Raw genomic sequence first — 17,231 nt, 5'->3', positions numbered from 1 at the left:
TTGGTTGAGAGGTAGGAGAGCGCTACCTTTGCCACACAGTGCCAGCATGGTATGGGCTTGCAGGATGGGCTCATAGAAGAGCACACATGTAGAGGTGGTGGGCACTAGTTTGGCTGTAGCATCAGCTACACACCCACCCCCAGGGCCAGATGTGAATACTCTGGAAGCAGAGGCACCTCGTGGGGGAGACACTGCACACTGAGTTCTGTCACCCAACGTCAATCCAGAAAGTACACACTTCACTGCATTAGCAGACAAAAGCTTTTTATTACCAAGGGTATGAGGTTCGAACACCCAAAAGTGCTCCGAAAGGGGTTTACCCTGAACAAGCAGATGTTTACTTTTGTTGTTGAGACCCCCCCTACTTTTGAGTTACCCTACACTTGCATCATCACAATCACATCAACTGAAAAAATATTAATGGAATTCTCAAGTTAACGCTAACCTTGGTCTTCTCTTGCGTTCTCTATTCGGCGTACTCTTACAATTTCTTGTGACAGTGAAAACAATAATATGCAAAAAAATACAAATATCCTAAAAAAAAAAATGTATAATCTGTGCAGAAGAAACACATTAGTTATGCCATTATATTGGAAATCCAAACTAGACATGCCTATCTGTTCAGCAACCTAAGATAGTGAAAGTAGTTTGCTACAGAAACATAAAATTTAACAAGATGTTCTCCGGTTTCACCCTTGCTTTCACGCTGCGGTTCTTCCTCTTTGCCAGGCATAAGCCAATATTTAGAATTGATTTCTACTTATGTATACCATGCAGTTGCATACATATAGAACTCACAAACACAATAAAATTGAGAACTGCTCCCCGGCAGACGCTTAACAAAAGAAAACAGAAATAAGTAGATGCTGCAAGCACAACGGCAGAACATGAGCACCGACATTGAAAGGGGCAGTAACTGACTGGTTGTTCTGAAACCCAGTTTCTTGGCAGATTTTCCAGCTCTACTAAAACCAAGCCATCCTTAACTAATGTTGCAATGCAACTATGAATGGAACACACCCCAGTCAATGGCATTATACAGTGTTTGTGGGTAATGTAATTTAGGAGTGATGCGGCGAAACAAAGCACTTGCTGGGCCCTATTTTCACATGCATGGAAGAAGAGATTCTCTAGGAGTAAGCACACGTAACTGCCCTTTAAGCACCCTGTACAAGGAAAAAATAATTGCTGTTGAAAGGCTTTAGGAGCTTTAGAACAATCTACCTCAGCAAAGTACTGCAAACGATCCAGGTAAGATTTTGGAAGACCCTAAAAAGCCAAAGTCTGCAAGGCCGTTGCGCCTCTACCAGGATAACCAGAGTCCCTTTGGAGAAGTTACATGTTTGGGTGGGCTTCTGCAAATGCAAAATTAATTTGCTGTTTCTCTACCTCTTTCACACTCACTCCTCAATTCTCTTCCTCATTTACTGCTTTTAATGCTCTGAAGTATCTTGCGAGCATGTCGCGTGCTATATCACCCCAAATAAATACAATGAAAACAAAGAGAATGTTAACAAGACCAGCATGCAAAACGAACATGCTTTTTTTTTGCACACATCTGTTGAACTGTAAGCACATGGATTATGTTAAATGGTTTACCTTTTGCGGAATGAGGTTGTTTATCAGAGCAGAATGGACCTCGTCAGAAAGGCAGAGTGGGGAGAGGAGCTGGCCACTGTCTGAACATAGGGAATTTTCTATACATAGATCACTCTCATCGCTACTGGACAGCTCTTCCCATTCATCATCGGAAGGATCTGTAAAAACAAAATGTGTAAACCTAATATTTTCTCCACAACCATGTAATTGGCGTACAACAAACCATGTGCATTTTGTACTTCAGAGCAGAATTAAATCAAAAGGGAGGGGTACACAATCGGTTATAAAAAAAAAACCTGCACTTCTTATGGCCAATGACAATTTTCCAATGCAAGTCAGGAGTCAAGCTGCCAAGTTCCATATATTAAGCTCAGAGGATCTGAAAGACTGAAGGCCTTCCTCATCCGAGTGTCCATAGTCCCACATAGCTAACCTATGCATAACATGTAGATATTCCAAAGCAAGAAAATAAGTAAAGGTGGCAGGGTCCACTACACTTTCCTGGCCATGTTTACAGCCGTAGCAGAGCTCCCCTTCACCCACTAAAGTCATCAGTATTGATCTAAACGTTCAGAGAAGGGAAAACAGAGGCAAGTACTTCATACTTTAGCCATCAAGGCCAGGATAATGTTCACCCTGTGCTAAGGTAAAGCATCCACCAATTAGAGCAGCCACAGCTGGACGTCCTCCTTTAGACTTCTGGCAACAAGCGGTGTGTGATAAATCACAGGAATCGGTCACTTCTCCCCAAAAGGCAGCCTTTCCCTTTGAAGCTAGGGAGGTGAGCCCACTCCACAACACTCTCCCTAGGGGTAGAGGCAAGCGGGACCTCACCATTAGAGACTCCCCCCTTTGGGGAAATTGACATATACCTCTAAAAACATACAGTGAAGAAAGGTATGAAGAACATATCAAAAGACTTTCTTGGTCATCAAGAAACTCATTGTTCCAATGAAGGAAAAGTAACATTGTACGATGAGGAGGAAAAAGGTCTGTGGAGGAATACAGAGTATAAAACAAAAAGAGAATGGACTGCAACACAGCATTCGGAAGTCCCATTGCAACGTAATGAGAGAGAAAGAGAGAAAGAGAGAGAGAGAGAGAGAGAGAGAGATTGCATATGTATGCTGAAGGAAAGCCAGGCGTGCAACATCCTATGCCAAAGAGGAACCCGAGAAAAACTTCAGACGTGCAGCGTTGGGAAGGGGAAGAAAGGAGTGAAGCCGAGGTGGACGTGAGGCGTCATCCCGAACGAGAGCTAAGTGGTGGCGTTGTTGAGCAAAGTTTGAATGAAGTACCCTCTGGGAACACTACAAGCAACTATGACTACAGGTATAGGCAACCCAACCTTTGGTATATACTTTTACTACACAGTTTTAGTAGCGCATTGAGCAGCCAAGCTTATCTCAAGATGGGAAATGTGAGCAGTAATGATGTTACACAGAGGTCTACAATCACAGGTGTTCAAATAGACTCTTACACTCAAGGTTTCTTGTTTAAAATCTTATTTATTAACCAGTCAGTTATAAAACATTTCATTAGAAGGAGGCAAGTATACAATAACACACACATATACTTCATTACTGTACACTCTAAGTTTTTGAATCAGATAAGACCCTATTGGAATGGCCCACAAACACAACCTACACCCACAAGTGACTTTAGTGACAAGGGTGCTGGAGACATCAATATGTAACTGTGGCATTCAGAATACTGTGAGAGGAGTAAAAGGCAAAGGTTATCAGAACATAAAAGATTACAGATATTCTTAGACAGTGCAAATATTTTGAGTTCACCAGAAGAGTCAATTCAATTCAATTCAATAGGCTAGGCCAAAGTCAATGGGCTAAAGTCTTGGATAGGATAAAGCGGTTCTGGTAAGTAAACGGAAAAGTCTCTGCAAAAGTTCTCAGAAGTAGTTTTTAGGAAGAAGAATCATATGTTGTGTCACAAGCTGATTAGGCCTGTGAGTTGCGAAAGTTTAGAGCACTTTCACTGCGAGAGGCAAGTACACTCAGTCTTATTTTACAGTACCTTACAAATAAAGAAAAAAAGGCAGCTGATGACTTCTGTTCCTGGCAGTTCCTGCAGATCTTGCTGTTCCTGGGCCTCAGTCGTGGGGGCAAGAGGGAGGTTGTCGGGGGACTCCTGCACTACACTGGGAAAGTCAAAGGCTCGCAACTGGCACACTTCACAATTCCAGTGGCTGTAAGCAAAGCACACAAACTGGTGTCCCTCTCGCTGGTTCTACGGTTTCCTGCAGCACTCTGAGGAAACTACAACCATCTCTGAGATAGGTGTCCAGGTGGCTTACTGTTGAGTTGATTGGTCCCACCAACTCAAAGGGAGAAGTCATCCTTGTAGGGGCTTCTCTGTCGATTAGAACTTCAGCATTCAGAATTAGGCACTGCAGCAGGGCTTCATCGGGCAAACCAACGGTCCAGGAGTTGCAGCAAGCGTCCTCTTCAAGCTCTTCTTCGGTTCCTTCATCCAGTGGTCGACTCTGCCATCCAAGCCAAGAGACCCACCTTTTATTCAGTTCTCTCCCATTAATTCCAGCCTACCTGTCACTCACCCAGCAGGGTGGCTGTCCATGCCGGACAGTCAGCCAGCCAATCACCACAGAGTGCATTTGGGTCTCCTAGGAGACTAAGCACAGGGAGTTTTGGGCACCTCCCTCACTTCCTGCCCACCCCAGACACTCGGGCACCAGAGGCGGCGTTCACTCATGAAGCCCGCCAAAGGCAAATTAACAAAGAAACCAAACCTGGTTTGGTGTGCAGAGACACTCTAGAAGAACCTTTCCAGAGAGAAATGGCAAAAAAAGAAGACCGCGACCTGTTTTAACAAAGGGGGCTTATGTGCCATCTTGAAAAACATGGCTCACATGATTTAACGTTACCGGAGCTACGAATAGTTCGCGGTCGGGAAAAATCATGGTAGTTTGCTGTAAAACCACTGCCACCAGTCATTCTAAGAGGAAAGGGTAGCATTTGACTGCTACATGAGTATCTGGACACAGGGGATACCAAGTAACCCCTCCAGCACTCCATTTTAAGAGAGGGTGTGCTGGGTCTAGGAATTTAAATAGACTAGTTAAGTCAATTTCACTTTACTTATTCTGGGAAACAGTAGTTTATCCCAGAGAAGGTATTTAAACCTTGGGAAAGCCTGATAGGCCTTCCATGTGTCACTGCACTGAAGTTGCTTTGTAACACAATTGTAAAAGATGATGCCTATGGAGTTGGTTAGACTCCATAACCAAAGAAAAAACAGAGGTAAAACATCTCAAAACACACGAGAGAGTGGGAAAAAGGCTCACACTCTCCAGGTAAAAAAATCAAGTCCTCAAAATCTAGCAAAATTGCTGGGGGTCTCTAAGGTGATGGGGAATTAGCACATTCTTGAGAATTCTCCCTAACACCTCCTACTGAGGGGGCTACCATGGATTTGGAGGACGGGTTTGCCGATCACTTACTGGCGGCGGCTGAAACTACAGAGTCCGGGGACAGCTGTGATCGAGGCATTTAGATGGCGAGTTAAGTACCCTGTACTTTTTCTCAAGCCTGTCCCGTGTTGCTGGTGTAGAGCTTGAGGTCTTCATGAGAGCTAGGCCTTCATCCCAAACATCGTCCAGCAGCAGAATAGACATTACGCTCTTCCTGGCCGACACACAACTTTGGTAAAGGAATCTCTCCTTTTTCTTTTCCTTCGGCACTAAGTTGAAGGGAGTAGATGCCCTTGAAAGCATAGATTGGAAGGAACCCACCTCGTCAGGAGGCGATGCCCTGGGGGTGGGGATCGTCGGCACCCAGCGGTTCTCCATCCGGTGGCACAAAGTGATCAAACTCATCTGTTTCTGTAGTGCCCATATCCATGTCCATTCCAGAGTAAGTATGTGGCGGATTTACCACCGGTACAGCCAGAGTGGAGGGTGGTGTTGGCCACCTCAGTGTTGGAGGGTGCTTTGGACCCAGAGAGCGGGATATGTGCCACCGTCATGGGGGGGCTGTGCCTGGGGGGCTCCCCACCAGAGCCATTGGGGTGGGAGTCGCTGTTGTATTTCTGACACCAGACTATCCAGAGACATGCCTCTAGAGACCTATTGAGGGACCACCAGGGCCAACACTGGTGGACGGCTAGTGCGACTTGGAGGGTCAGATGGCCAGTCACGATCCACTAAGGGGGTGTCTTCAACCATTGGGTTGTCACCTCTGTGGTCTGCACAGCAGCCTTCCAGCAAGGACTCTTCATCTGAACCTCTGTAGATTCTCATGACAGGATCCGTTGCCACTTCCTTTAGACCCACCATAGGGGTGGGGTGGAAATCCACCAGTGGCAACATACCTTTAGATCCCCCCTGTCTTTTTTAGGAAAGAATAAACCACTGGGGCCTTCACAGACTGAGTAGTCATGGTTGAGGCGGTCGTAGTCATGGCCAGAGTGGTAGCAGTCGTGGGTCGGGGAGACAGTGCAATACTTGAAGATTTCACTGTTGATGTAGCTGTGGTTGTCGACAGGACAGTAGTCGATCGCTGATTGAGTCGTCACCGGGGTGGTCATCGGAGCTGAAGAAACAGTCATCGCTGGGGCAGTTGTCGTCAAAGTTCCAGTCGTGGGCCTGGCTGTGTTAGAAGGTCTCGCCGGCGGTGTCGCTGCCGACGAGGTCTTAGACGTAGGCAAAACAAAAGAGGTGATGGCTGGAAGGTTTAGAATGAATCTTAACCTCTGGCATTGCTCTGGGCAACCCTCCAGACCATCGTTCTTTGCCTGCCAAGCCATTACAGAAGGGGAAAGACCATATGCAAATCAGGCTTGGCCTCACCCCCAAAGGGGTAGTCCAGCCTGAACTGCTAGGTCACATCCCTTCTGCACGAGACCACAAGCATCCCCAGACATGTTTCAGCCTTGTTGGGCGTCATCAGTGAGGAGCAGCTTAGGTCTTAGACGTAGGCATTGACGAAGACCTTGGAGTGCCTTCCTTGCGAGTGTCTTTTCTTGGTCTATCCTTCGACGAAGAACCACGTCTGGAAGAGAGGGTCGGTTTCTCCAATGACACACCACCCACTGGCAGGCTTACCATGAACAGGGAAAGTGAAGAAGAGCCGGAGTGCTCCGAACTGGGACCCGCAGCAGCGGTGACCCGTGTGGGAATGGAAGTGTAGCACTTAGCCTTTCTGTGGCCATACTGCAGAGAAACTTCCTCGGCGGATCTCAACCTCTTCCCGGAGGGAGGACGCTCTGATGATCGTCTGGATCTGGAGGGGGGCTGTGCGCACCTGGAGGCATTTCTTCCTTCAGCCATGCCACCAACATGCAATAACGGTTCTGCTTCGTCTTGGAGGGGAAACATCGGCAGATCTCGGATCTGTCCTCGTTGTGATCAGGATGCAGACAATGCCGATGCGTGCCTCTTCAACGTAGATGTTCCTCAAGCCACATCTAGCGCAGAGCTTGAACAAACTCCCCATACCTTTTTCTGACGTGGCGAGGCACGATGTAGGCCTCAACTAGGCCTTCAAAACTGGAAAACAAAGATTAGACGATGTAGCAGTCAATCTTCACTGGCAATGCGTCACACCTAGCAGTCACCCCTCCCATATCGGCGGGCTATCGCACCATACAGTCCATCGCTTGGCTGCTTCAGTCTGGCAACGTTTTTTACATTTTTTTTTTTGTACGGTTTTTATTAATTTTTAAAACAAACAAACAAATTCAAACTGGCAGCGCTTTTTGCAACAATCACATGAACATCAATTAGTCAAGACCACTGCTCCCCCAATCCCTCCCCCCTCAAGAGCTTGTTTGTCCTTCACATTCCGTATCTGCTGCGTGTGGCAGGGTATCACCTCCTTCTGAGACTGCAGAATCCATTATTGTTCCAAACAGTCCTGCTATTAATACTCTCCATGCCATCAGGGTACCCACTTCTTCCCCACACATGCTACATGCCTCCTGCCATACCACCGTTTCAACCTCCGCCCATTTCTGCAATTCCCGCCACCATACCTCCACCCGTGGCTTTGCGAGCACATATGCCAAGTCCTTCAATTTCCCAACATGTTTAAGTTTCCATGGTCTGGGAAACCCTCCCAACAGGCAGGCCCAGGCCGTATCTATAATGAGCGTGACCCCTTTGTCCGCTAGTTTTTGCGCCACTTCTCCCCAGAAACTCTCAATCACTGGGCAAGACCAAAACATGTGTGTCATATCAGCATTTTCCTTATCGCATTTTGGGCACGCTTGTCCCGCATTTACAAACTTCGATATTCTCATCGGGGTCATGTAAGCTCTGTGCGTTATATACAACTGTATTTGTTGTAATCTAGCATTTCTTGACACCTTCTTGTGGTATCCCATAGAACGCTCCCACATCCCATCTTCCATCTGTGCTCCCACCTCTGTTTCCCAATCCAACCTCAAATGCGTCAACTCCTTCCCAACCCGGGTCATCACCATCTCGTACAATCTAGAGCTCTCATTCCCCCCTTCTGATAGGTCATATATTGTCCCCATAGTGGCGTCTGGTTCCTCCGCCAATACAGTCTCAGGCCAGATTTTACGAATATTCTGAACCAGCCTTAGGTACGTGACATACTGGCCCCTATGCAAGCCCGCCTCTTCCCCTAGTCCTTCAAAATCCCTAATGGTCCCCTCTTGCCAAACATCCCCCAATGTAACCAGCCCGACCGACTCCCAGTAGGTCCCGATTATCATCCTTAGTTGCTCGTCTTCCCCTGCCAAAGCAACCAACGGCACCTGCGGGGAACACGGGTACGGGTCCTCCATCATTCGACATACTCTACGCCACATCTTCCACCCCAGCAAAATCATTCCCGGGCGCTCCTTCATTTCTGACCTAGGCAACCAAATAATTTCCTTCAGGTAAAACTGAGTGCAGTCCTGTCCAAACAGCCTAAATTCGGGAGTTACCTCATCAGAGAGCCATTTGACCACATATTGCAACTGACCAGCTACATAATAGGCCTCGGAATTAGGCAGTTTAATACCCCCCTCTCATAGAAATTCTGCAACTTCCATAGCGCCACTCTATTCCGGGTGCCATGCCATAGGAAGTCTCTGCACATACTATTCAGCTTGGCAAAAAACTTCTTAGGTATCAAATACGGAATATTGCTGAAAAAATTTAAGAGCCTAGGCAAGACCACCATTTTAAGCATCGCCCCCCCGTCCCATCATCGCCAATGGCAACTTCTCCCAAAACTTCATGCTTATACGGATTTTTCCCACAGCCACCTCGGTGTTATGCAAATTTTCTTCCTCTACCGTGTGATACACATCTTTCCGAGGTAGCGGAAGGAACCAACCGCCCATGGTATCGGCAACACTGGCAACCGCTCCGGAAGGGTTCCTCTGTAGCTACCCAATGGGAATATGCTCGATTTTTGGGGGTTCACCGCTATGCCAGACAGTTCTGCATACCTTTCCATTACCTCCAGAATATATTGAAGATTTTCCTCCGGATATTTCAAATATAATAGCAAATCGTCAGCATAAAGGAATATTAGGTGTTTCTCTCTCCCTACCTCAATGCCTATCATGTCATATTGTTGCCGAAGGTACACTGCCAGGGGCTCCAGGGCCATAATATATAACATCGGGGACCAGGGGCACCCTTGTCTGGTGCCTCTGCTAAGTTGCCACCTCTCGGATATCACCACTCCTGTACGTACCCTAGCTAGCGGCTCACTGTACAGCAACTTCGCCCACCTAATGTAGCCCGGCCCCATCCCGTATTCCCTCAGGGCCTCCAGCAATCACGACCACCTGACTGAATCGAAAGCTTTGCATCTAAGGACACAACCGCCATTTCACCCTCGCTCTTGCTCCCCTATTCAACCACCCGGTGGAGTCGCCTATGGTTGTGGGTTATATTCCTGTTGGGGACATAACCTGGTCCGGATGTATCAATTTACTAATAACTCTCCGCAATCTATTAGCCAGGACCGCCATCAATATCTTGCCGTCCTGGTTCAGCATTGACAGGGGCCTGTAGGAGCCGCAGCTATGCCCTGGTTTGTTGGGCTTATGGAGCGGTATTATAATCGCTTCTCTAAGCGATTCCGGCAACCGGCCCACCTCAAACGATTCATTAAGCATTTCTAGCATGGGAGGAGGGGGGGGGGGAGAAATGCCTCTCTATATGCTTTATAAAATTCGCTAGGAAGTCCGTCCGCTCCCGGGGTCTTACTGGTGGGCAGCTGCCTCACCACCTCCTCCAAAGTAATCGGTGCATCCAGCTCTTCTCTTTCTTCGGCACCAATCTTAGGTAATCCCATATCTCTTAAAGTTTCCCTTATCTCCTCTCGGCTGCCCCCCCCCTTTGTCCTCATAGTGCCCTGTAATAATCCAAGAATGCCTCATTGACTCCTTCTTGGGTGTTCGTTACCTCTCCATCCTCTCTGGTTATCGTCCTAATCGGGGGCCTAGGGCTTTCACTCTTGTATAGCCACGCCAAGAGACGGCCCGTTTTATCCCCACCTGCGTGTTGCCTCTCAACATACTTCTTATAGTTAAGGTTGCAGAGCCTTTCCCAAAGTTCCGCACACCGCTGCTGTACTTAAAGTACTAGCTCTGCATCCCCCCCTCCACTATTGAGTTCCCTTTCCAGTTCATCCTCAGCTCCCCCTAACTCCGTCAGGACCCCACCCTGCAGGCCCTTTGATTTAGCAATGGCAGCACCCTGCAACACCACCTTAAAGGCTTCCCAGAGCGTGCCCGCCGAATCCACACTGCCAGAGTTCTCTTCGAAATAATGTATGATCTCGTCTCTGATATCCTCTCTGAAGACCGGATCCTTGAGCGCCTCAGCCCGGAGATGCCACGTCGGTATCCTCGCTCTGGGGCGGCAGTACTGCCACCCCAGGACCAGAGGCGAGTGGTCCGACAGGACCCTCGCTTTGTATTCTATTTGGGTGGTCTCTACCACCACATCTGGCGTGGCAAAAAAATAATCAAGTCTCATAGGCAGTTGTTGCGGGGCTGAGTAATGCGAATACTGCTCCCCATTAGGATGTTTCAGCCTCCAAACATCTGCCAGCCCGAAGTCGTCGAGCAGCGTCTGCAATGCCCTGGCTGCTGGGGTGGGCCTATCAATCTGATCATCAGATCTGTCTACCCTGGGGTTCAGCATACAATTAAAATCCCCTCCCCAAATAACTGCCCCACCCACACACGTACGTACCCAGGTTGGTACACAAAGTCCTAAAATATGCCGCTGTGTTTTGATTGGGGGCATACGTATTTACAATGAACACCTCTTTATTCTCCACCAGCGCCTTCAATATAACCATCCTCCCCTCTGTATCCAGCACCTCTTGTGTAAGTTGGCACGGAACGTGCGGTGCCACCCAGACCAACACTCCCCTAGCGTAGGCAGACTACGGAGAACCCACTACAATACCTCTCCACTTCTTCCCCACCAGTTCCAACTTTTCCCGAGTCAGATGCATCTCCTGCAACAGTGCAATATCAATCTTCTGTCTTTTCAAATACATCATTACCTTGTTCCTCTTTAAGTAACTATTGAGTCCCCTGACATTCCACGTTACGATCTTAAAATCCCCCATAGCTCATAAGTATCCTCCCCCCTTCCGTGCAGCCAATCCCACCTGCCCACGCGATACAGATACAGCCCTCTGGCTTTTTCTTGTAGCCTCATGTACAAATTCGAACTCCCCATAACTATGTACACCCCAGACTCCCCACTTCCCTCCCCACTCTCTACCCATCCCTTCCCCAACACCACACTCCCCAACTGTTGCCCAGCTCCATCCATGGAACTCAGGCACCCCCACATCTAGCCCTGCAAGCACCAACCAATGCCCAGAGCTCAGTAGGGTGAAGTCGCCCTAATGGCCACTTAACTACGGTTACTAAGTGGGGTAAAGAGATCCGCTCTGCAAGGCTCCCCTAAAAAACAGCAATAGTCACAGTGCTCATAATATATTGTTTAACAGTCTGACTTTCTCTGCCCAAGGCCGCTCAAATGACTATAATCAAGTCCCAGAGACCTATTCCGCACCATCTTGTAGCGCCCTCCTCGTGCACTACTTATCTCTATCTCCTCTTCCCATCCAAACGTCAGGCTCCTGGGGACATCCCTGCGCATCGAGCCATCCCATGGCATCCTCCGGAGTCTCAAAAAACAAAGTTTTGTGTTTATGAAAAACTTTCAATTTCGCCGGGTACAGCAACATGTATTTATGGCCCGCCTCTCTCAATCTCTGCTTTATTGTCCCAAAGCTCATACGGCTACGCTGCACAGTCAGGGTATAGTCCGGGTAGGCCGTTATGTTTGCCGCTCCTCGTGTAATCGTTCCACCTTTGCAGAAGTGTTCTAGTATCCTCTCCCGGTCCCGGTAATTAAGGATTTTGGCAATTACTGGCCTAGGTGGGTTTCCCGGCGGTGGCTTCCTGGTCAGAGCTCTATGCTCTGACCAGGAAGCTCTACGTTCCACCGCGAATCCCTGAGATAAGGCTCCTCCGGGTATCTCCTGCAACAGCATAGATTCGATGAACTCCGTGGGATCATGGCCCTCTGATCCTTCTGGCAGGCCCACGATGCAAATGTTATTCCTTCGGGCGCGTCCTTCCGCCTCCTCCGCCCTGTTCTCCAAGTTGCCCACTCTCTGCACTAGGGCATGCAATTCGGCCTTATGGGAGGCACAATCCGTGGTGTTCGGGCTCATCTCTTTCTCGAGGGTCTCAGTGCGCTCCGCCAGAGACCTGACGTCCTGGCGAAGTAAATTCACCTCTTCCTGCACCTCACCGACCTTAAGGTCCAATGCCGTTTTCAGCTCAGTAACGGCCAGTTCAAGTTTAGCCTCCCAGGCTGCCTTCAGGTCTGCAATCGCAGCCAGGACCTCTTGGTTAGTGCCCGTCACAGGCATGCCGCCTGCAGGCGACTTATCCTTGCTCTTGGAACTTTCCGGACCGGGGGACGTCTTGGCGAAGTCGTCCAACGTGGGCTGCTTCGCCTTCGGTCTCACGGTTCTATTAGACATGATTATGCAGCCATAGAGGCCGATTCGCGTTAGTATCTCAACATAGGGGACCTGCATTCCGCGCAAGTTACAAAAGCGCACACAGTCCGCTCCTATCGCCCGACCACCGTGCGGCCTGCTCCTTCCTTTGTTCCGGTCGTTGATCGGCCATTTTGTTTCGTCTTCCGTCTCCGGCGCTCCTTATCTTTTTCGCACAAAACTCCACCACCATTCCTCCCACGCCTTCCAAAAGTTCACCAAGCGGTGTCAGACCGTTGACACACCAACATGCGTGTTTTCAGCAGTCATAGGCACGTTGTTATGCACTATTTCGCCATGATCATTTCAGGATCTCGGGAGCTCCTCCAGATCGCGTCCTCCTACATGGCCCTCGTAGCCACGCCCCAGCTTCAGTCTGGCAACGTTGGCGGTTGCTGTGGAGACTCTCTTGCCTCGTTCTCCTTGGTGCGATCGTGCGGACAGAGTCACGTGAAGCATCAGTTGGTTCCACCCGCGACGTGGCTCGATGACGCCGCCTCATCATAAATATCCTGTTCCGTTATCGACTCGCTGCTTCTATTTGCAGCGTTACCTTGCCATTATGAAAGTCCACAACCATTGATTCTACAGTAATTGACCTTGGCACCCTATTCTGACTTGCTACTGTCTAATCCCTTAACCTGTTGAATTCGATAACTTACTTCGTGACACGCATTACAGACTTCCCTGGTTGCCTGCAGTTTCTGTTACCTGTGTAATTCCCGAAGAACTTCCTTTCCTGAAGAGACGTCCCGTGTCCGAAGGAGTTCCTGCTGCCTTTCTTTTCCTGAAGAGAAGTCCCGCGTCCGAAGGATTTCCTGTTGCCTAAATGCTCATTACAGGCATACTCCTTCCTCATTTATCCAGTGTGCTTCATTCTGGAAGCAGCACCCCGCAGTTTAAGCGTACGGTTGGGTAAGCTTTATACACCCATAATAACTGCTTTCCTCTGTGGAGGCAAAATTAATAACTCTATATACCTTGAATGCTACTTGCAACCTGAGCTATACTAATACAGGGGTTCACACTCATTTCACTCAGTTTGCTACAACATAGACCTGATACAAATCCACCCCCATCATCAACCCTCCAGAGAACTTTTATTCACAAGACCTTCAGGACTACAGCACGTGCACTCATGAATGCTTTGCTGTACAGTGCACCTACCCGTGACTAGTGCGATCCTTGTGCCACCTGGGAGAGTTTACCTGTAGTAACATTCCCGTTTATTGTTTTTTCGACTCGTTGTTTGTTTCTGGACTGTCCTTGACTCAAGACTACTCTCGAGCTCTCTGTGGTAAGCTTCTCACCTTTGCCTTTCAATACCACCATTCTTGTAAGCTCCAGTGTTAGGAAGTTAATCGGAACCCCTTTTGGTTTCTATTAGGTTCTTAAGCACCCACCTGTTACATCAACAGCTTGAGGTAACCCTGAGAACCTTCTGTGTCAGTTAGTTTAGGTGAATTGTCACTTGATGCTAATCCGTTTTTTTTACCTTCTTGTAGCATTGGTTGGGGGTGCACATGTTGCCGCTCTTTTGTGTTTTCAACCCATCTGTCTGTCTAATCTAGAACAGCAGAGGGGTGTATCAAAGAACAATCCCCTCAAGTGGAGGAGGCTGGGGTTCTGAGAGAACCCGGCTGGAGTTCAAGCTCGAGGAAGTCTTCTCTTGATTCAATTTGGTTGCCTTGAAACCTCTAATCACCGCCCGGTCTGATCCGTGGTGAGTAATGGATCCCCCGCTGCCGACACTGACCAATGGTCAGTGAACGAGAGGTTTGGACAAAAATAGAACCACTTTTCTGTCGAAAAACGCACAAATTCGAAAAATAGCTCTATGAGCAACTCGAGAGGACTCCCAGCACTGAAGCGTGAGATAATCTGAAGATGGCCACTGAGGGTGGGGCTTAGGGAGACGGTTGTCATTGGATGGGAGCAGTAGGACCCAGTCTTCAGTGATTGGTTAATGGTAGAAAGGCAGTTTTCAAGCTTTTAAAGCAAGACTGCTTTCTTTTTACTGAGGATTCCTTGCCTGACGGTGGGGAATATTCACTAACATGTTAATCCATGCCAGGCCACATGCTGGAGAATGTCAGTTTTTAATGTGAGTGAACCATGACTCCTACTAATAGGATTGTGTGTTATAACATGGTGACAGCTTAAAATATGCATCAATTTCCATTTGTAAAGATGCAGTTCACAAAAGGTTGCAATATTAGGGTGTTTTTATTTCATAGGACAATGTTTGCATTCATATACACTTTGCGGAATGTTAGGTCTGCATTTTAATTCATATTTGGCATAACGTTCATGTATATATGAGCGGATTCGTACTCTTCAGCATAATTTAGCTTCTCTTTCATTTGAGGCACTGCTAATTAAGGCAATTCAGCTGTTTTGGACAATAATCACTTAGAGTGTAACTCAAGCTATACACAACAACTGCCCCTCACAATTGCAGTGCTCTTTTTGCATCACCACTTAAATTTACAAGCTAGGAACCATAAATTACACTTTCATTTGAAGATGTTCTAAGTAGCTGCTGGGTCATGGCAATCAGCTCCTGGAAAGAGCAGAGTTGCTGACACCTAGGAGCTACTTTCAGCTCCTTCACAAATGTCCATTTTCGACTCATGGCAGTTGATCTGCTTCCAGTAAATCAATGTGCAATCGAAGCTCAGCAGTGGCATTTAAGGTACAAAATTGACTCCTTTATGTCCAAGCACTGTTTGGACGGCTTGTTGTTCTTCAGTTCTGTAATTATAGAGTCTTGTGCTCTATGAGTTACTGGTGCTGAGGGATTTACGGTGATCCCGCCTCTTGGTGCATCGAAGAGCGGCAAGACTCTGGGCACAGGGGATCCTTGATGTTATGAACTGTGAAGGATTAGAAGGAGGACACCGAGGATGTGAAGACAGTTGAAGCAGGATATTTATTCTAAAGTAAAATAAGGCCTAGCTCTCCCTATATCTATGGGGTGTTCCCTACCTATTTTACTGAGGTGCTGCTCATCAGTCAGGATGAATGTCCAAGAACAAGTGCGTCAGCTGTCCAAATGTAACCTATCTGACCCTACCACTAATGTAATTAACTAAGGACAGGAGAATGATTACCTTCTCCTGGTTGCTGGGTTTTCGCGCAGGGCTTTCTATGATCTTTCGTTCCACTCAATTGACCAAACGCAAATATTTTTATCCTCTGGATTAAGTTCTGAAACCCCTGTGACTGATTGTTTGCATAAAAGGGGAGACGAAAACTATCTTTCTTTTGTATAAGTTCCTTCTCTCTTTCTTGTCAGGTTCTAGCCTCACGTCCCAGAGTGCCGTTTCATGTATGAGCTTTGTCTTTCTCGTCTCCTGGGTGTTTGTTTCTGAAGAGAGGATCCCAGGAATGGCCCTTATGACCCATATGAGACTGTCAACCCGCAGAATGACGAATGAAAGTTGTAACTCGCTCTTTGGCCAGTCACAGACTGCACCAATGTATCACAGCTATGACAAGAGATATTCTCTCAGCCAGCCATTTAAACCATATCCAGTTGATGGTTCCGAGGGAACAAAGGTCTCCTCAATGGACCAGGTTGTCTGACAAAGCCGGGTATCGATGCGGTCATTAGGGAAATCACGACATAGCCGTGTTGGCCATCAAGCAACTATGCATTGTAAGGGGAGGCATGGTATCACAAGTATAACACTGACAAAAGTTACACGTTTCAAAACCTTCATTAAATTCTTGGGGTTTGGAAAAACTCCTACGTTGCCCTACAGCTACGATGGGAGTAGTCTCTACCATCAAATAATAAAGAAAACACAGTCCTACTCAGTCTATGTCAAATCAAAATGGCCAATACTAAAAAAAAAACTAATGCCTGCCCTATCTCCTATACAAAAACTGTGTAATGGGGAATATGCATGCAAAGGAAAGTCAGTGGTATAACAAAGGATCAAGACGGCTGAGTCAGCTCTTCTCCCCAGGTTGGAGAGCACGGAGGAAGGCAGCCGTTGGAGAAAGGATGACACTCTGGCTCAGGTTATCCAAAATAACGACAGTTCGAAATGTGGGTCGAGGTCCGCTTGGCCTACCTTGTAAAAGTCACTTAAATTCACCAAAAAGTTCAGTTAAACAAAATTCACATAGGTCTCCCTCTGTCGGGCTCAGACCTCTCACCAAATGTACCTGATTCAACGTTGTAGGGGATAATTCTCAGAAATGTGCATATTCCTCTCTATTTTAGAGACCCCCAGCAACTTTGCTGGATTTTAGGACTTTGAAATTTTAGCCTGGAGAGAGCGAGATCCTTTTTCCCCACTCTGTCATCTATTTTTAATGGGATCTGAACTCTGTTTCTTTGTTAAGTATGGAGTTTGACAAACTCCATAGGCATCATCTTTACATTACGTCACACAGCACCTTCAGCGCAGTGGCATAGGGGCGTCTTTCAGGTTTCCCAAAGGTTTAAATACCTTCACTTGGATAAACTGTTTCAAAAAGCAGTGAAGTGAAATTGACTTTACTTACATTTGTAACTTTCTAGACCCAGCACACACTATCTTACAATAGTGTGTTGGAGGGGTTACTTAGTATCCC

The 17,231-nt window shown here is 47.4% G+C and overlaps 1 protein-coding gene across 3 annotated transcripts in view; it reads right to left on the bottom strand.

Annotated features, from left to right (window-relative positions):
- Positions 1 to 17,231, bottom strand: part of HEATR3 (HEAT repeat containing 3) — a 366,680-nt gene that overhangs the window by 145,402 nt on the left and 204,047 nt on the right. For all 3 annotated transcript variants that reach the window (XM_069604764.1, XM_069604763.1, XM_069604765.1), the window contains exon 9: positions 1,600 to 1,757. In XM_069604764.1, the coding sequence (XP_069460865.1) occupies positions 1,600 to 1,757 (158 nt within the window). The remainder of the gene's footprint in view (positions 1 to 1,599; positions 1,758 to 17,231) is intronic.

Source organism: Ambystoma mexicanum, chromosome 1p (genome assembly GCF_040938575.1).
Source record: "Ambystoma mexicanum isolate Mex_15411 chromosome 1p, UKY_AmexF1_1, whole genome shotgun sequence".
NCBI lineage: Eukaryota > Metazoa > Chordata > Amphibia > Caudata > Ambystomatidae > Ambystoma > Ambystoma mexicanum.
Note: the sequence above shows the minus strand (reverse complement) of the source record. Positions and strands in the feature narration are given on the sequence as shown.